This window comes from Girardinichthys multiradiatus, chromosome 6, assembly GCF_021462225.1.
Source record: "Girardinichthys multiradiatus isolate DD_20200921_A chromosome 6, DD_fGirMul_XY1, whole genome shotgun sequence".
NCBI classification, from domain to species: domain Eukaryota; kingdom Metazoa; phylum Chordata; class Actinopteri; order Cyprinodontiformes; family Goodeidae; genus Girardinichthys; species Girardinichthys multiradiatus.
In genome coordinates this window covers 21,257,702-21,277,968 of record NC_061799.1, presented here as the reverse complement: position 1 = coordinate 21,277,968, position 20,267 = coordinate 21,257,702, and the positions used below count along the sequence as shown (strand labels likewise).

The 20,267-nt window shown below is 41.4% G+C and overlaps 1 protein-coding gene across 4 annotated transcripts; it reads left to right on the top strand.

The window, feature by feature from the left end:
- The first annotated feature begins 1,764 nt into the window (after window positions 1-1,764).
- Window positions 1,765-14,902, top strand: LOC124870651 (zonadhesin). Of its 4 annotated transcripts, none has more exons than XM_047369472.1 (30): window positions 1,765-1,806; window positions 2,607-2,773; window positions 2,857-2,909; window positions 3,005-3,076; window positions 3,414-3,643; window positions 3,728-3,806; window positions 3,886-4,280; window positions 4,968-5,532; window positions 5,619-5,815; window positions 5,885-6,274; window positions 8,170-8,462; window positions 8,581-8,846; window positions 8,920-8,973; window positions 9,070-9,207; window positions 9,281-9,537; window positions 9,624-9,708; window positions 9,778-9,846; window positions 9,948-10,082; window positions 10,156-10,412; window positions 10,494-10,578; window positions 10,645-10,869; window positions 10,975-11,112; window positions 11,269-11,525; window positions 11,635-11,719; window positions 11,781-12,833; window positions 12,943-13,151; window positions 13,231-13,387; window positions 13,476-13,774; window positions 14,074-14,203; window positions 14,278-14,902. In XM_047369472.1, the coding sequence occupies exons 2-30, from the start codon at window positions 2,697-2,699 to the stop codon at window positions 14,418-14,420; spliced, it is 6,393 nt and encodes a 2,130-aa protein (XP_047225428.1). In that variant the 5' UTR covers window positions 1,765-1,806; window positions 2,607-2,696; the 3' UTR covers window positions 14,421-14,902. The 4 variants fall into 4 exon arrangements, with proteins under 4 accessions (XP_047225428.1, XP_047225430.1, XP_047225429.1 ...); XM_047369474.1 differs by having other exon boundaries at window positions 1,795-1,811; window positions 9,826-9,846; XM_047369473.1 differs by having other exon boundaries at window positions 1,795-1,811; window positions 9,796-9,846.
- The last annotated feature ends 5,365 nt before the right edge of the window (window positions 14,903-20,267 follow it).

The window sequence follows — 20,267 nt, the reverse complement described above, 5'->3', positions numbered from 1 at the left end:
CATGGACCCTTGTTGCTTCGTCTCTTGCTTCCTGTGGACAAGGTTTATTATTAATGAAGCTTGTTTGCAAGGGGACGGGGGATAAGAACAAGCACGGCTTTATGGATTTATAGGTATGTGATAACGCAGCGTTCTCAAAATGTAATAATTCAACACTCATGATAATTACTGAGTAACATTGATAAGGTTACCAAGTAGTGTATCACTGCTGCTTTGTTCCACTGGGTGTGACAGAAAGGTTCCAAATCAGAGACTTTATTAGATAACATTAACCTGAATCAACCTGCAGTCAAGATACACCTTCATTAGCCTGACACACACCTGAATGTGTTTGACTTGGGGATAGGCTTCAACAGAGACAATTCCCTTTGCAAAGATATGAAAACTACAGTCAGAAATAAATGCAAAGATTATATGTTGCTGTTGAACAAACTTTCAGGTAACTGTGTGTTTTTATCAGTGTATCCCATAAAATTCAAATAAAGGAACAAAATATCAACTGAGTAAAATTGAGTGTACTCCAGTTTGCATTTAGAAGCAAAAGGTATTAATAATGAATCTTCAAAAGGCCCCTTAAGAGAAAAAGCTTGAGATAATGTTAAAGAGTTCTGAAACAACATGCAGCACAAATCTATGCTGACTTTATAGGTCAGTAAATGTCACTCAGTGCGGTTCTGCAACATTTATCATACACCATAAATACTAAGTGCACTAAAATATTACCTGCTGGCTCTTCTAATGTTCAAATATGATTGGTGCTGTCCATCTGAATGCAATATTACTAATAAAACAAATAAGCAGAAAATTATCAAAATCAGAGGCTAAAACTTAACAAAAGAGGCAAGTTTATTCTCCTGACACATTAAATAGTGCGTCTGTGTGAATAAAGCAATGCAGTACAAGAAAATATTCTCACCTAAAGTCTTTCTTGTTTGTTAGAAAAGCTGGTGTCTTTAAAATTAGCTCAAATAGATTTTATCTTTACCAGTAACAGCAAAACATTTAATTCAAAGTTCTGCATGTGAGTAGGATATTTTTAATTTAAGGAAGCACGGAAGTCAGTTCTAGTTGCTTTTAGGTCCCTGACAAAGACTGTCATTGTTTAGGACATTTTCAAAACACTGTTTATTTAGGGCCCAGTTCTGTATTTACACATGCCGCATACGGCTGTAGGAATGTCACAATAAATTGCTCAGATAGCACTTCCCACACAATGCTTCTTTTTTCCTTATCACTTCCTTTCAAATGACATGCTACCTGGTTGACATACAATCAGCAGATACCACTGCAAACAGCACCTACATTAGAAGGTCGCAATGTATACTTTGCTTTGTGGAGATGTTCAAGACTGATGAATGCACAAGTTGATACAAACTGTTTTTCAGCATAAAAATAAAATGATGGTCTTAAAGATGTAGTGCCTGCAAAGGGAACTTCATCATCTTTTTATGGGCAGAAACATGAGCTCTGCATATTTACACAAGAATATAACATCTATATTATTTTTATTGAAATAATTGTATTGAAATTCATCATAAACAGCATCTCTACTAAGATTATTTCTTTTCTAATTTTTTCAAAGTAGGTAAGTGTTTAACTGGCATTATTTGCCCATGTACCAAAAATTATTTTACTACACTTAAGAGCAGGAATTTAGTGCCCAGTATAGTTTTGAAGATTTTTCACTCCAGAGCATCTGATTCTAATATATGATCTGGGTCAGGATCATGGAGGTCTGCTGATAAGCCCTTTATTTAAATCAGGTGTGCTGGATCAGGAAACACTGTGGTGTCTGACTTCATAGGGGTGAGGTATATACTTGTTCTTTCTTTTCGTTTTTATTCTAACAATATTTTGAGGCGCATGTTTAGTGTTTAAGTGAAAAAAACATTTATTTACACTTTTCATTAGGATTAATGCCCATTTTTCCTTTTTCCTAATATGCTTTCTTCATCCTCTGGTCAATTTAATTGCCTTTTTAACTTTGTTAATGTTGTCAGTATTAATGTACTTCTATTTAGAAGATAGGAAAAGAAGCAGTCCAGTCAAACATACTTTGCAAAGTTTAGGTAGCAAACATATTCAAATTATAATTAGATTTTTCAAAAAAACTAAATGAATAAATAGAATTTGATTGTTGTAATAGTAAATAAGATTTAAAACCATGAAGAACCACACTCCATACCAGTCGGTGGCGGTAATGCACATCATAAAGTTTTTGCCAACTGCCAAAAATAATACAAGAAGAAGAAGAAGAAGAAGTCCAGTCAAACTATCAATCTCTTATTTTTAAGGAGCTGTAATTTGAATTTGTTTTGGTTCAGTACTTTTTATGGCCTGGAAGTCCTAAACTTTACCTCATGTGTCACTATTTACTGAAACTGATGGGGGGGGGGGGGGGGGGGTGACATTTTTAGAGCATTAACATAACTAGTCCAGCCCTACTTGTTTGTTAATCATGGTTGGTGTCTCCTCCCACTGAGGTTACCTGGTTGTGGGATATATATATATATATATATCCATGGTCAACTTCCTTCTGTTGTAAGAGCTCCAGAGCTTCAAACTTGGCAAAGGTGGCTAATGGGTTATATGAATTGTCTTCACAGACAGGCTGCACTATAATTACTCATTTAATCCTTCAACTTATTGAAGAGTTTGAGTTTGTAACAGCTTTTCAGCTGTCTTTGGGATCAGCCATGCTTGGAGGTGTCCATGCAGATTCGTTAATCTCTTTATTGCTAGCCTTTTTGGCTTACTTGACCACTATATGCAGGTAGGTTATTTTTGTTGTTTTCACTGTTTTTATTGAAGTTAATCTTAAATGAATTTTTACAACTGTGCTTTTGTAATTTTTAGAGCAGAAAATGACTTGTCATTGGTAAAGTTACCAGAGTGGAAGGAAATCTCAGGTACTGCAACACCCATAATTGTGAACACTTGAAACTGTGGCTTGAAAATAATGAAGATGAAACATTGGTGTAATGCTGCATTTAATCTCTACTAGATTATGTTGCCCCATGTTTCTACAGTCAGCATGGGAATCTGACTTGTGACTGGACAAAGGGCAGAAGAACAGGTACTAAAGATAAGTTGTCTGAGGCTAATTTACTTTCATGTAAAACTAGTGACGTTTTTCATTCTTTGATTTGATCAAATGAAGTTCAAAGTTCTGTGCTAATCTAAAGACTGATGGCATCTCTTGCCTAACTGTTCTCCCAGTGGCTAACAGAAACAAATGCTTTGATCTCTCCCACAAACATGCCATATGTCAAACATTTTCTATTGGAACAATGGCTTTTTTCTTTTTTTTTTTTTTTAATATGTATATATCCACATCAAAAGGATGGCTTGTTTTTAGTCCCTCTGGAAACCACCGGTCCAGAATTGATAATTTACACTTTCAACTCTCTCAGCTCCAGGGGATGGCAAAGTAGAAATACTGGAAAGTCCTCAACTGGCAGTTACAGGCGAGGCATGCTTGGAGTTTTGGCATCTGGCTTCAGGGTCATCCAGAGCTGCTACACTTCGTGCTCTGCTGAAAAACAGTTTGGGTCAAGAGGAAATCTGGACCTCTCTTCCTCTCCCCAGAGATGCATGGAGACAAGTGTCTGTGCCCCTCAACATCACTGAATTAGGCTCTCTGGTGAAGTGTTCAACATTGGCTGGGCTGAATTGTTTTGCAGTTAGAAGCTTTAAGTTTGTCTAATGGATTCACTTATCCTATTAGGTCATGTTTGAAGCTGTCCATCCACTGGCTGTAGACCAGACTACATTAAAACGGATTGGAGTAAGAAGAGGCTCATGTAGTAAGTGATGCTTACCCTTGTAATTGTGGAGATTCAAGCAATGATGTCTACTTCCTGACCTTGATTTTTACCCTTGCAGTAAACCAGTGTGAGGCAAACACTGAGCTGTGGACTGACAACTCAACACGTTGCCTCTGCTCAGTTGGACAGCGTTTCTGTTTTTCCTCTCTGTGCCCTAGGGACCAAATATGTGGTCCTCAAAAAAATGGACCCAGTAGTTCTCCTTCAGGCATGTGCACCATCCACAGCAACACATATTGCCACACTTTTGATGGTGCAGTGTTCCGCTTCATGTCCCCCTGCACTTATGTGCTGACAAAGACTTGCTCAGCAACTGAAGCTCTGACAAAGTTCAATGTGGAAGTGGTCAACTTGCAAAGTGATAATGCAGCGCTGCCAACTATCCAACAAATCAACATTGACCTAGATAATTTGAGGGTGTCCTTGCTAAAAAGTCAGATGCACTGGGCTGTGGTATGTTTTTTTTTTTTTGTTATAGTAAATGCTAAAAGCTCTACAATTGACTTTACTGGCTTATGATCTAAATGAAAGATTTGTTTCCATGGGTCACCCCACTAGTGTTGCGATGTTTTTTCAAAACTAATGTATGTATAAATGACTTCTATATTATGCATAAAATATTGCTGCTTGCCATCTTATTTGCAGACATTCTAGTTTTAACTTGGCAAGATTTTAGAAAATGGTCAAGCCAAACATTTGTGGTGACAATGGAATACATTTTGGGTTGGCTCTAAAGGGCAAACTAACTTAAACTGAATTAGAGTTTCCAAGCACAAAAGGTCTTAACATTAGCTAAATCGGTACCTAAGTTGGCAGTTAACTGGCCAACTCAAACGTTTAAATGTAATGATGGGGTGGCAATAAAATGCAGTTGAAAATCATGGAGAAACATTTTATAAGTCTGAGATTCTGTTTCATTAAGGCACTGGCACACATACTGTATAACCTTGTCTGAACATGTTTAGCGTTACAGTACATAAAATTGGAAGGGGATTAATGCATATAATAGCCTGGTCACTATGACAAAAACCAATGTTTGGAAGTAGGACTCTCCTGGATGTGATGGCATTTAGACTTAAAGTCCACAGAAAATGGACCTATTTATTTTATTTTTTTATTTTTTTATTTTTTTTCTCTCAGGTTAATGGTGTCTGGCGAGAGCTTCCACTAAGCCTGAAAAATGACACAATCCATATCAAGGGCAACCCTGCTGCTGTAGTAATGGGAAGCAATGCTGGAGTATCCATTTCCTATGACAATACTGGGGCTGTCCAGGTCAGAATCCCATTACAATATTCTGATAGGGTTTGTGGATTGTGTGGCAACTTCAATCAGTTGCCTGGAGATGACTTGCTCAAGCCTGATGGTACGAAAGCCAATAGTGCTACAGCTCTGGCTAAGAGTTGGCAGACGGGGGAAAATGTCTCCTCCTGCGAAACCATTCAAGTGCCACAACATTGTGACCCACTGACTGAGTTTCATTTCAGCAGTGACAAGTACTGTGGACTCCTACGCTCTGGCTCTGGGCCGTTTTCTTCTTGTCTACCAGTTGTGGGTGCTGAGAGCCATTTCCAGGCTTGTTTGCTTGGCTTGTGTTCTAATCATGGTGATCAAAGTGTACTCTGTGAAACATTAGAGGTCTACGCAGATGTGTGCCAAATGGCAGGCATTGCTGTACCCACATGGAGAAACTCTACTTTCTGTGGTAGGTCACCTTATAGACCCCTTTTGTTTTTTTTTTTTTTCTTTTGTTTTTTTTTTTTTAAGTCATGCCATGTTCCTGTCTTTCAGCTCCTGTGTGTGGTGAGAACAGCCATTATAACTCATGTGCTAATGGCTGTCCTGAGGTGTGCTCAAGTCTAGATCAACCAGGTTTCTGTGGTACTTGTGAGGAAAGATGTGAGTGCGATCCTGGCTTCAAGCTGAGCGGTGATAAGTGTGTCCCGGCAGACCAGTGTGGATGCTGGTATAATGGAAAACACTATAAGGTAACTATACAAAATGTATTTAGTCGCACAGAACTGGATGTTACTGAATTATTTTATTTTTCTTGACAGAAAGGGGGGATGACTGTGGAGGGAGACTGTATTCAGCAGTGCCAATGTATTGGTAATGATGTCATGCAGTGCACTACAATGAAATGTGCCAGTGATGAAGTTTGTAGGGAAAAGAATGGTGTCAAAGGCTGCTTCCCTTTCAAACCTGCCACCTGTAGTGTGTATGGGGATCCACACTACGTTACCTTTGACAAACTGGCCTACAACTTTCAAGGGGGCTGTGCTTACACCCTGACTACCACATGTGGAGGACATAGCACAGTACAGTTCACTGTAAATGGATTCAACATCCACCCTGCTGATCAAACCTTTACCAGGTCCAAACTTGAAGCTGTGGCTCTTCAGCTTGATGGACTGGACCTTACATTAAATCAAAGTGGAAAAGTTAATGTAAGTAAGCAGTAATGAAATTACAACAAATCTGAAAAACTAGGGAGCATTTTGTTTCTAGGTCATCTTTACTGTAAGTCATCAACAGTAGGATTGGCTTTCATAAGGCATTAAACACTAGGTGTCAAGTTGGCTATACAGGTCCTTCTCAAAATATTAGCATATTGTGATAAAGTTCATTATTTTCCATAATGTCATGATGAAAATTTAACATTCATATATTTTAGATTCATTACACACTAACTGAAATATTTCAGGTCTTTTATTGTCTTAATACGGATGATTTTGGCATACAGCTCATGAAAACCCAAAATTCCTATCTCACAAAATTAGCATATTTCGTCCGACCAATAAAAGAAGAGTGTTTTTAATACAAAAAACGTCAACCTTCAAATAATCATGTACAGTTATGCACTCAATACTTGGTCGGGAATCCTTTTGCAGAAATGACTGCTTCAATGCGGCGTGGCATGGAGGCAATCAGCCTGTGGCACTGCTGAGGTCTTATGGAGGCCCAGGATGCTTCGATAGCGGCCTTTAGCTCATCCAGAGTGTTAGGTCTTGAGTCTCTCAACGTTCTCTTCACAATATCCCACAGATTCTCTATGGGGTTCAGGTCAGGAGAGTTGGCAGGCCAATTGAGCACAGTGATACCATGGTCAGTAAACCATTTACCAGTGGTTTAGGCACTGTGAGCAGCTGCCAGGTCGTGCTGAAAAATGAAATCTTCATCTCCATAAAGCTTTTCAGCAGATGGAAGCATGAAGTGCTCCTAAATCTCCTGAAAGCTAGCTGCATTGACCCTGCCCTTGATAAAACACAGTAGACCAACACCAGCAGCTGACACGGCACCCCAGACCATCACTGACTGTGGGTACTTGACACTGGACTTCTGGCATTTTGGCATTTCCTTCTCCCCAGTCTTCCTCCAGACTCTGGCACTTTGATTTCCAAATGACATGCAGAATTTGCTTTCATCCGAAAAAAGTACTTTGGACCACTGAGCAACAGTCCAGTGCTGCTTCTCTGTAGCCCAGGTCAGGCGCTTCTGCCGCTGTTTCTGGTTCAAAAGTGGCTTGACCTGGGGAATGCGGCACCTGTAGCCCATTTCCTGCACACGCCTGTGCACGGTGGCTCTGGATGTTTCTACTCCAGACTCAGTCCACTGCTTCCGCAGGTCCCCCAAGGTCTGGAATCGGCCCTTTTCCACAATCTTCCTCAGGGTCCGGTCAACTCTTCTCGTTGTGCAGCGTTTTCTGCCACACTTTTTCCTTCCCACAGACTTCCCACTGAGGTGCCTTGATACAGCACCCTGGGAACAGCCTATTCGTTCAAAAATTTCTTTCTGTGTCTTACCCTCTTGCTTGAGGGTGTCAATAGTGGCCTTCTGGACAGCAGTCAGGTCGGCAGTCTTACCCATGATTGGGGTTTTGAGTGATGATCCAGGCTGGGAGTTTTAAAGGCCTCAGGAATCTTTTGCAGGTGTTTAGAGTTAACTTGTTGATTCAGATGATTAGGTTCATAGCTCGTTTAGAGCCCCTTTTAATGATATGCTAATTTTGTGAGATATGAATTTTGGGTTTTCATGAGCTGTATGACAAAATCATCCGTATTAAGACCATAAAAGACCTGAAATATTTCAGTTAGTGTGCAATGAATCTAAAATATATGAATGTTAAATTTTCATCATGACATTATGGAAAATAATGAACTTTATCACAATATGCTAATATTTTGAGAAGGACCTGTATATTGTCATTTATATAACCTAAACTTGACAGCATCAAGTTTACCTTACACAAATGGCTGTTAATCATTGGTTAGGTAATTTAAAATGCTTACAATTAAGGAATTTTTTTCCAATATCTAATTTCTAAAAGGGCTTTTCTGTCCAGGTGAACAGTGATGCTGTTAGACTTCCCTATTCAACCAGTGGTTCATATGGCTCTGTGTGGGTCTATGTGAAGAACGACTACACCATTCTGGAAACAACCTTTGGCTTAAAAATGGAGATGGATGGGCACAGCAGGCTGTTCCTGCAGGTGGATGAGCGCTACAAATATGAACTCTGCGGTCTGTGTGGCACCTACTCTGGATATCAGGATGATGATTTTGCAATGCCAGGAGGCCAAATTGCTACTGGATCATTTGAATTTGGTGACAGCTGGAGACTGCATGCCAATGAAGAGTAAGGTTACCTGTGCTGATTAGATGTGTGCAGTTATCTGGAAGAAAAGCCAACATGCAACTCTCAGGCAAAAAAAAAAAAAAAAAAAACACTCACTCAAAACTTTTCTACATCTTAGATGCACTGCCTATCCAAATAATCCCAGAGAATGTCTTGCTGATGAGGTGACTATCGCCAATGAGGAATGTTCCATGGTGTTTCAGGGGGCCTTTGAAGACTGCCATGAGCATGTTCACCCAAGCATCTACTTTAGTAGTTGTGTATATGACTATTGTGCCACCAGTGGTAATCAAGCCACTTTATGTGAATCGCTGAAGTCTTATGCAGCAGCATGCCAGGTGGAAGGAGTGGAACTGTCTCACTGGCAAACTGGCACACCATGTGGTGAGTATTTGACCTGTATTGATTACAAAATGAAGCATAACTAAAGGTTTAAAGATTTTTTTTTTTTTATCAGGTTTCTCAACTACAGTGCCAACAACTTCAAGCTCTACCTCTCCAGATCAGGCTTGTAAGACATGCAATTCAATAGCATAACTTGTGTGAACCCTGCAAATTTTCCTCACTTGTCAAATTAATTTAAAGGGGTACCATTCTCTTCCTATAGTCTGTCCCATCAACTGTAACTTTGACACAAATATGTGTGGGTGGCAGCAGCTCATTCAAGACAGTTTTGACTGGACAAGACATTCTGGAGCTACACCTTCAAATCTAACTGGGCCACACCAGGACCACACCACTGGGGGTAAAAAAAATGTTTACCCTGCTTTTCCCTTATTCAATTAATTCTTATTGTGATACTTGACTCATTTGTCTAGCTGGGTTCTACATGTACCTTGAGGGAGATGATGCAAGCCATGGAGACTCTGCACGTATTTTGAGCCCATCATGCCAACTTGATGGACCAGTCTGCTTCTACTTCTGGTACTATATGTACGGTTCAGCCAGTAGTATGGCTCTCAATATCCATCAGCTCCAAGCTAATAAGGCTACAAAGATCTGGTCTGCAATGAACAACCAAGGACCTAAATGGAGTCTGGGAAAAGCTGATCTGAACATCTCTGGTACTTTCAAAGTAAGGCCTCTTAATGTGGCTTGTGAAGATACTGTTTGGGTCACCTAATCTTGCAAAGACTATTGTTGATAATGAAATTATTTCAGTTCATCATTGAGGGAATTCGAGGCTCTACTGAGCAGTCAGATGTGGCTATAGATGACATTGCCATCACTTCTGGGTCATGCTCAGGTAAATATTGGTTAATAAAACAAAGATGAAATGATTTAACTCAATACATCAGGATGTTTTTACCTCTAGAGGTTTCCTTCAACCTAGTTGTAACTGCACTTCCTCTTGGAACTACAGAAGTAGGCCCATCACACCCATGTAAGTACATAAAAACTTCCTTTTTTTTTTTATTGAGATTTTCATTTAGATGAATGTGTAGCTACTCCTGCCAGTAATTTAATTATTTATTTTCTTTTTAGTCTGCAACTTTGAATGTAGCTTCAAGAACAGCTTATGCAGTTGGAGTCAGATGGTCACTGATGCATTTGATTGGACATGGAACAATGGTTCTACCCCTACTGAGATGACTGGCCCCTCTACTGACCACTCTGGCGGTAATGGTTATACTTTTTCCTATTGAAAAGCTCACACGATTGGAGAACTAAAAGAAATTTCCTGTTTTTATAGATGGGAACTACATTTATATCGAGGCCACAAGTGTGACACATGGTGACACTGCTCGTCTTATCAGCTCAAAGTGTGCAGACACTGGCCTTCACTGTCTGCAGTTCTGGTACCATATGTATGGGTCAGCAGAAACAATGGGCCTCAACATTTACCTCCTTCAGAACAAAGTGGATGAGGCAGTCTGGCAGAAGAGGAACAATCAAGGCAATATGTGGCACTTGGCCCAGGTTGAGCTAAATGCTACGACTGCTTTTCAGGTGCGTTATCCCAATGTAAACTATATCAAGCACGTAGTCAACATTATTGTAGATTCTTAAAAATCCAATATCACCATGTAGATAATCTTAGAGGGACGGAGAGGTTCCAATGATCAATCAGATGTGGCCGTAGATGATATAACACTTTACCTTGGAAGATGTTCAGGTAAACTAACTGATTTGCCTGTGACTGCCATATTTTCTCAAACTAAGCTGAGCTTTCCTTCTACAGATCTGAGTGGCATGGGTACCGCTCTTCCTATTAACCCCAACTTTAACATGACAGCCATCCCAAGTGTCAATTTGTCTACCACTGCAGCTCCAGAATCCCCTGTGCTGTATAGTACAGCCCACATCACAAAATCAACTGTTACAGTTTCTCCCACAAACAACCTTACAACTGTTTCAATTGATATCCAAAATATAACTGAATCTCCAGGGAAGGGCCAACATCCAGGTATAGTAACATTGGGCAGCGGTCATACTTGACAGGGGGGGGGAATGTAAATGACATCAGCTTCAGTCTTTCATAACCAAGTGAATTCCCAACTCTTCATTTCAGAATGCCACCTTGACTGTGATTTTGAACAAGATTTGTGTCAATGGAGTCAGATGCTCACTGATGTGTTTGACTGGGAAAGGCACAGTGGTTCCACCCCCACTTTGACCACTGGTCCACTTTCAGATCACACCACAGGAGGTAGTTTGTTTAACTTAATTTAAGCTGCATCCCTAAGTGTCATGTCTTATACTCTTCCTAAAACATTTAGCAAATGACAACTACTAATTTGTATTTAAGCATGCATAGGTTTACAAAATCCATACCTCCTGATAAATATGCTTGTGTCCTATTCAGATGGCCACTACCTCCACATTGAAGCCAATAAGGCATCACTAGGGGATACTGCTCGTTTTATTAGCACAGAGTGTCCTGATACTGGCCCACAATGTCTAGAGTTCTGGTATCATATGTATGGCTCTGCTGACACAATGGGTCTGCATATATACCTGCTTAAAGACAAACAGGCTACAGTAGTATGGAGAAAAAGAAATGATCAAGGAAATATGTGGCATCATGCTCAGGTGGCCCTGACAGTAAATGGAACATTCCAGGTGAGGTGTGGTTTTTTTTTTTTTTGTTGTGTTGTTTTTTTGTTGTGGTTCCTCCAAAAGGCTTGGGTACAATGTAGTTTAATTCTGGAGCTATGGTTTTTCCCTCAAGATAATTTTCGAGGGTCGTAGAGGTTCCAATGATGAATCTGATGTGGCAGTAGATGACATAAGACTTCGTCGGGGATTATGTCAAGGTAATTTTGTAATATAATAAAGTAATCTAAAGGCGATCAAAATGACACAATATTATTGCAGATTTGGCCAGACCAACTGATGCACAAGCAAACTTGAGTCCAACAAATGCCCCCCTGGTTCCAGTAGCAACCCAACTAGGACTCTCCAATGTGACTGAGCCCCAAGTGTCCCCCACAGCTGGGCCACCTCCTCCAGCCACACAAGGCAATGCTACTGCTGGACCCCAGGTGCCTGCTACAACCCAACCAGCGCCCTCAAATGCAACTGGGCCACCTCCTCCAGCCACACAAGGCAATGCTACTGCTGGACCCCAGGTGCCTGCTACAACCCAACCAGCGCCCTCAAATGCGACTGGGCCACCTCCTCCAGCCACACAAGGCAATGCTACTGCTGGACCCCAGGTGCCTGCTACAACCCAACCAGCGCCCTCAAATGCGACTGGGCCACCTCCTCCAGCCACACAAGGCAATGCTACTGCTGGACCCCAGGTGCCTGCTACAACCCAACCAGCGCCCTCAAATGCGACCGGGCCACCTCCTCCAGCCACACAAGGCAATGCTACTGCTGGACCCCAGGTGCCTGCTACAACCCAACCAGCGCCCTCAAATGCAACTGGGCCACCTCCTCCAGCCACACAAGGCAATGCTACTGCTGGACCCCAGGTGCCTGCTACAACCCAACCAGCGCCCTCAAATGCGACTGGGCCACCTCCTCCAGCCACACAAGGCAATGCTACTGCTGGACCCCAGGTGCCTGCTACAACCCAACCAGCGCCCTCAAATGCAACTGGGCCACCTCCTCCAGCCACACAAGGCAATGCTACTGCTGGACCCCAGGTGCCTGCTACAACCCAACCAGTGCCCTCAAATGCGACTGGGCCACCTCCTCCAGCCACACAAGGCAATGCTACTGATGGACCCCAGGTGCCTGCTACAACCCAACCAGCCCTCTTTAATGTGACTGGACATAATTCTCCACGTACAATACCTGAAAACCCTCCCTCGACTAAATCAACAAGGCCAACATTGTGGCCAGACCTCTCAGTTGCGCCTAAACGTACGATGAGCCCCAAACAAACTGTCTTACCACTACCAGAAACCACTCAAGTTTCAAGTAAATAATTCATATCTTTAAATGGACATTGTACATGAACAACTGTTTACCCTGTTCAGCATTGTCATTGTATTAAATGTTTTTTTTTTTGTTTTTTATTGTTTCTTAGCACCATCTTGTGTCAAGAACAGTCACTACACCACTTGCATCTCTGCATGCAGCCCAACATGCAAATACTTGAATGGCCCACCACACTGCATGGCACAGAAGACTTGTGTGTCGGGATGTGTTTGTAACAAAGGCTTTGTACAAAAGGGGAGCATTTGTGTGCCTATACAGCATTGTGGATGCATGGATGGGAATGGCACTACTCACCATGTAGGTTTTAAAAACTTTAAATGTCTTTAAATATGTAAACATGTGCAGCTGGTTGTAAGCTTATAGTATGTTCTCCTAGTTCAATGAATTATGGTACACAAACCACTGCAGTCAGAAATGTGAATGTGAAGATGATGATGGGGAAGGGAAGATTGACTGCAAAGACAAAGATGGGTGTGATGGTGATTCTGTCTGCCTTCAACATGAGATGGGACAATATTATTGCAAGTCTACAGGTAAAGCAGAAGAATTGCCTAACTCTCTTGTTTAGGATCATTGACATTTTGATAATATTTTGCCTTTTTTTTTTTTTTTTTTAAACAGGCTTCAGTGAGTGCACCATTCAGGGAGACCCAGAGTACCAAACATTTGATAAACAGAAGCATGACTTCAGTGGAACAAACTTGTATGTGCTAGTCAGGACCAAAAATCTACCAAAGAATCTCCCAGAAATCTACATAGAGGGCACAAATGCATGCACTGACGAGGACAGTCAAAATGATGACAGCAGTGAGGAAAATACAAGTACAATTGATGGTGAAGATGACAAGCAAAAATTGCAAGGGCTTAAACTCAAGGTGTATAATCACACTGTAGAGCTCAAGCACACAAGAAAGGTGTTTGTAAGTATCAAAGCTGTTTATAAATTGCCATTTAACTAGAATTATCAAATTCTTTTCTTTTTTTTTTTTAACCACTAGGAAAGTAACTGTTTGGAGTTTGACATTCATACAAGGAAAAAATGAGTTTTGGAGTGTATATAATCAAGATTATACTGTTTGTATATGAATATAATGAATCGGGGCATGGCCTTTAGACAACACTGAACTTTACCACTGAAGTCTGCATTAGGTCTTTACCAACAAACATTTTTGTATAATACCTGGTTTTTCTTTTTATGAAATTCTTCATCTCCTTGCAGGTAGATGGACAAAGGATTGAAGTTCCAGGTTCCTCAGCTCCTGGCCTTGAGATACGGATGCGTTCTTCCCGTATCTACATAAAAACTGACTTTGGTTTGTCTGTGGAGTTCAATGGAAACTGCAAAACTGGTAATGAATCCTTAACCCATAGGGTGACTGAAGTCTATATGCTATTTACTCATGAAAACCTCTTTGTTCTGCAGATATCATTCTGCCGGTCCTTTATAAAAGGAGAGTGGAAGGTTTATGCGGTAACTTCGATGGCCGAAAGTCAAATGACAAGCAGAAACCAGATGGCACCCTGGCCAAGAATATTAAAGAGTTTGGAGAAAGCTGGGCAGTTTGAATCATAAGATTACATCTTCGTGGTTCATTTCTGACTACTTGTTTTTTTTTTTTTTTAATACTATTTACATTAAACTCTTTACTTAAATCTGTAAACAGTTTTGTAAACATCATAAAATATGCTGTAACATTGTGCTAGTTTTTCAGACTGGCTCTATCAGTGTGCCTGTTTAATTTGAATCCATGTTTAACCTGCAATTTATAGTTCACCTGGTCGTCGTATTTGTACTAGTTGCCGCTTGCTATTTATTAATGGTAATCTTAAAGTACCACATTTTGTCATGTAAGTCAAATCCAGCCTGCTCTGACATATCCGTGGACTAAAATGTAAAGAAAATGGTTGTGTGGGCTCCTGTCATTCTAGTCTTGACCAATGATCACACTTCTGCAGGTGGAAACTGAACTTGTAGAACTCAAATGTCAGCAAGCCAAACAAATGCAGCATTCTCTAGAGGGTGACTGTTAAAAACATATTTAGACTAATGGTCACATGGCAATGGCTCTGCTCACGCTTTATGTTCTCATCTTGGGAAGCTGCTTGCTACAAATTAAACTCTGACCTTCTGTTAGTACTGAGAAACACATTTGTGGAATAATTGACATCTTGCTTTTTAGACTCGGGCTACCAAAAGCAACCTGTCAAATGGTTTAAACAATTTGTGGATCTGCAGGAAATGTTTCTTGCCATTACTTGAATGGAATCAGAACTACACTGCTCAAAAAAATAAAAGGAACACATAACACAATATAACTCCAAGTAAATCAAACTTCTGTGAAATCAAACTGTCCATTTAAGAAGCAACACTGACAATTTCACATGCTGTTGTGCAAATGGAATAGACAACAGGGGGAAATCTTTGGCGATTACACACTCAAAGGAGTGGTTCTGCAGGTGGGGACCACAGACCACTTCCATTCAATTCAGTTTATGTATATAGCGCCAATTCACAACACATGTCTCAAGGCACTTCATAAAAGTCAGGTACATACATTCCATTTAATCCTAATCATTGAACAGTGCAGTCAGATTCAGTTATTTATTCAAATTGGATAAAAAGTTCTTCTGTCTAAGGAAACCCAGCAGATTGCATCCAGTCAGTGACTTGCAGCATTCCCTCCTCCCGGATGAGCATGTAGAGACAGTGGACAGTCACTGGCGTTGACTTTGCAGCAACCCCTCATACTGAGCATGCATGCAGCGACAGTGGAAAGGAAAAACTCCCTTTTAACAGGAAGAAACCTCCAGCAGAACCAGGCTCAAGTGTGGTAATCATTTATATTCAATCTCCTTTAATACACATAAACAAAATTCAATGCAGCCAATTCCCTTCAGAAGTCACCTAATTAGTAAGCAGAGTCCATCTGTGTATAATTTAATCTCAGTATAGAAGCAGTTGTTCTGTAAAGGCCTCAGAGGTTTCTTAGAGAAAATTAGAGAAGAAAGTAGCACAATAACGGATGCATCTACTCTATGTAAGGTCCACAACAAAAATGAACATTGGTTGTGAGGTTGAGCGGTACCAGCAAGAAATAGTTGGACTCACCTCTAAGCGGAGCTTGGGCTCTGGAACCCGAAGCTTGGAGATGGGCTGGACTCTCTCCTACTCCAGAGTTGCCCAGGGAGAAAAGCGTTAGACGGAGGTTGGGATACTCACAATTCTTGGGCCAAGTGCCTCCATTTTGGAGTTTTTTTCCAGTCTTGCATCTTCAGGTTGCAAGAGGATGGGATCTCTAAAAAGTTTTTCTGTCTAAGGAAACCCAGCAGATTGCATCCAGTCAGTGACTTGTGGACAGTCACTGGCGTTGATTTTGCAGCAATCCCTCATACTGAGCATGCATGTAGCGACAGTGGAGAGGAAAAACTCCGTTTTAACAGGAAGAAACCTCCAGCAGAACCAGGCTCAGTGTGAGTGGCCATCTGCCATGACCGACTGGGGGTTTGAGAGAACAGAGCAGAGACACAAACAGAACAAAGAAGCACTGATCCAGGAGTACTTTCTATGGGAAGGAAAAGTAAATGTTAATGGATATAGCTCCTTTAGTCGTTTCACCTAGAAAGAAAGAACAGATAAACTCTGAGCCAGTTTTCAAGGTTAGAGTCTGAAAGAAGGTACATCGAGTTAGTCACAGTAAAAGCTCAGTCAATTGCTACATCTAGGAGAGAGAAAGGGTTAAACACTGAAAGACAGGGCCATGTGGATCATTGGTAGAGGGTGAGCATTAAGTTGTTGCCAGCAGAAGCTTGGACGATTCCCCTCTCCTGAAAGGTGTCACAGGTAGACAGAGTCAGGCCAGGTGTAGCTTCTAGGAAGAGAAAAGAGAGAGAACATAAAGTTAAAAGCTGAAATAACAGCAAATAATGCAAAATTGGAGAGTAGTGTGAGAATGTAGCAAAGAGGTTGAAAGTGGTCATTATGTCCTCCAGCAGCCTAAGCCTATAGCAGCATAACTACAGAGATAGCTCAGGATAACCTAAGCCACTCTAACTATAAGCTTTATCAAAAAGGAAAGTTTTAAGCCTAGCCTTAAAAGTAGACAGTTTGTCGATCTAGAGCCCATTTCTCAGTACCTATGCTTTCTGGCTGATGTTTTGGTCACTTTTGAATGTTGGTGGTGCTTCCACACTCGTGGTAGCATGAGACAGACTCTACAACGCAAGTGGCTCAGGTAGTGCAGCACATCCAGGATGGCACATCAATGCGAGCTGTGGCAAGAAGGTTTGCTGTGTTTGTCGGCGTAGTGTCCAGAGCCTGGAGATGTGGCCAGGAGACGTGGAGGAGGCTGTAGGAGGGCAACAACCCAGCAGCAGGACCTCTACCTCCACCTTTGTGCAAGGAGGAACAGGAGGGGCACTGCCAGAGCCCTTCAAAATTACCTCCAGCAGGCCACAAATGTGCATGTGTCTGCACAAACGGTTAGAAACCGACTTCATGAGGATGGTATGAGGGCCCGACATCCACAAATGGAGGTTGTGCTCACAGCCCAACACCGTGCAGGACGCTTGGCATTTGCCAGAGAACAACAGGATTGGCAAATTTGCCACTGTGTTCTTCACAGATGAAAGCAGGTTCACACTGAGCACATGTGACAGATATGACAGAATCTGGAGACACCGTGGAGAGCAATCTGCTGCCTGCAACATCCTTCAGCATGACCGGTTTGGCAGTGGGTCAGTAATGGTGTGGGGTGGCATTTCTTTGGAGGGCTGCATGGCCCTCCATGTGCTCGCCAGAGGTAGCCTGACTGCCATTAGGTACCCAGATGAGATCCTCTGACCCCTTGTGAGACCATATGCTGGTGCGGTTGGCCCTGGGTTCCTCCTAATGCAGGACAATGCTAGACCTCATGTGGCTGGAGTGTGTCAGCAGTTCCTGCAAGATGAAGACATTGAAGCTATGGACTGGCCCGCCCGTTCCTCAGACCTGAATCTGATTGAACACATCTCGGACATCATGTCTCGCTCCATCCACCAACGTCATGTTGCACCACAGACTGTCCAGGAGTTGGCGGATGCTTTAGTCCAGGTCTGGGAGGAGATCCCTCAGGAGACCATCTGCCGTCTCATCAGGAGCATGCCCAGGCGTTGTAGGGAGGTCATACAGGCACGTGGAGGCCACACACAATACTGAGCCTCATTTTGACTTGTTTTAAGGACAATACATCAAAGTTGGATCAGCCTGTAGTGTGTTTTTCCACCTTAATTTTGTGACTCCAAATCCAGGCCTCCATTGGTTAATAAATTTGATATCCATTGATGATTTTTTGTGATTTTGTTGTCGCCACATTCAACGTTGTACAGAACAAAGTATTCAATGAGAATATTTCATTCATTCAGATCTAGGATGTGTTATGTGAGTGTTACGGTTTTTTTTTTTTTGAGCAGTGTATTTGGTATTCAAATTTACAGTGCAGCAAAACCAGATTGCTGTAAGTTTGGCATGAGTTCTGTAAATGTTTTTGGGGAGGGCAGTTCTGAGATGTCTCATTGCCAGACTAGTGTAACTTGCTTTGAATTTCACTGAAATGTGATGAGGGACACAACCTTATTTGTCAGATTCCCAAATGTTTAATTGCATAGCTGTTTAAACAATTTCCAGTTAATGTCCCAAATACTACACTGGATTAAAATGTCAACCAATGGTATGTCTTAAGTGTAGCAACTATTTCTAAGATCAGTACAACAAAATCTACAGATGCAAAGTATTTTTCAGATTTTTGTACTTAAAGTTTGACTGCATGTTTGGCTGATGCATGCTAAGAATGTAGTACTCAGACAAGCGCAAAATATCCCAAATCCAACATTCTGAAGGCCCTTTTCTTAAATCATATTGCGTATTAAGGCCTCAGTTAACACTGAGTTAACAGTGGTTAACAGTTTCAAGAAATTGATCATTTACAGCTTGAATTGGGGATTTCAAAAATTACAAACTATAAATGTACATGTCAGGCACAAATGATCCTACCAAAGCTGGTTTAAAAAGTTCAGCTTCAAAAGACTCTAGGCTTAATAAATGGCAACTTTAAAGCACAGTAGGAAAGGACTGCAAGGACCATTTCATATATTATGCAGGACAACCCTTTTTTTTTTTTTAGCTGAAGCCCTGAGCCCATATTCTCAAAGATTCTGAGAGCTATCTTAGCCTAAAGATTCCTGCCAAGGAGTTTTGGCTTAAGAGTGATTCAGGTAGCAACTGAGGAGACAACAGAAATTCCTTAGTGAGGTGTGGTTGACCCAGTTGCTAGGTGTGATTCTGTCTTCGTGGTTGTTGCAAAACACAAGAAAATGTGCTCCTAGTAATTAATTGGGAGAAAACTATTTCTAAGTCATGACAAAACAAATCAATTGTCACACAGCATCAAAATGTTTGAACATACCTTAATATTCTCATTTTGATTTGCTTATGCTATTTTCCTACTTAATCTTTGTCAAATTAATTGGATCCATTTAATCCATTAAGTTAGCTCAAGCTTCAGGCTGGGATTGTAACGCCCAGCATTCTTTCAGTCCTTGGATGAGTCATTAAAAGATTAATTACCATTGTTAGATGAACCTCAAGAGTTGAATGGCTTTTTTGCTTTAGCTGTTCGCATTGATAATCGTATGAGGGACAGAAGAAGGTCCTGTCCGGAGAGAACTGTTGTCAGACCACAAACATCAACTTCTTTCCCATCTCTACATCAAACATCACAACTTATAAATCACCCGGAACCAGAACCCATGCAATTGGGGCGGACCAGACTGACTCCCGAGGAATGTCAGCGACGTAGAGAGTCAAACCAGTGTTTATATTGTGGTTCTCCCGACCATTTCATCGCACTCTGTCCTATTCAGCCAAAAAAGAGGGTCAGTCGGCTGTAAAGGGGAGGCCGGCAGACCAATCCTCAAAGACTAAAACCTCTAGATTCACAATGCCTGCTACTCTGCTTTTCAACCAAGATGCTCTTAGTTTGTCTGCTCTCATTGATTCTGAGTGTGAGCAAAATTTAATTGACCAGTCCTTGGTCAAACAAGCTAAAATAGAGGTCAAACCACTTCCGACACCGCATCAAGTTCAGGCTTTGGATGGAAAGACACTTCAACACATAATCCATTGTACCAAACCTTTAGAGCACGTCCTCTCAGGTAATCACAGAGAACACATTTAATTTTTTGCCTTTCCAATCTCCCAAAGTTCTTTAGTGTTGGGGTTCCCCTGGTTACAAACTCACAACCCTCATCTCAACTGGTCTGATGACTCCTTGTCCACTAAGTATCTTTCCTCTTGTTTACAGTCTGCAGTCTCCCCTAAGTCGCCTCTCATGGATGCTGAGGAAGCCGAACCTCTAGATCTAACTCAGGTTCCCCACG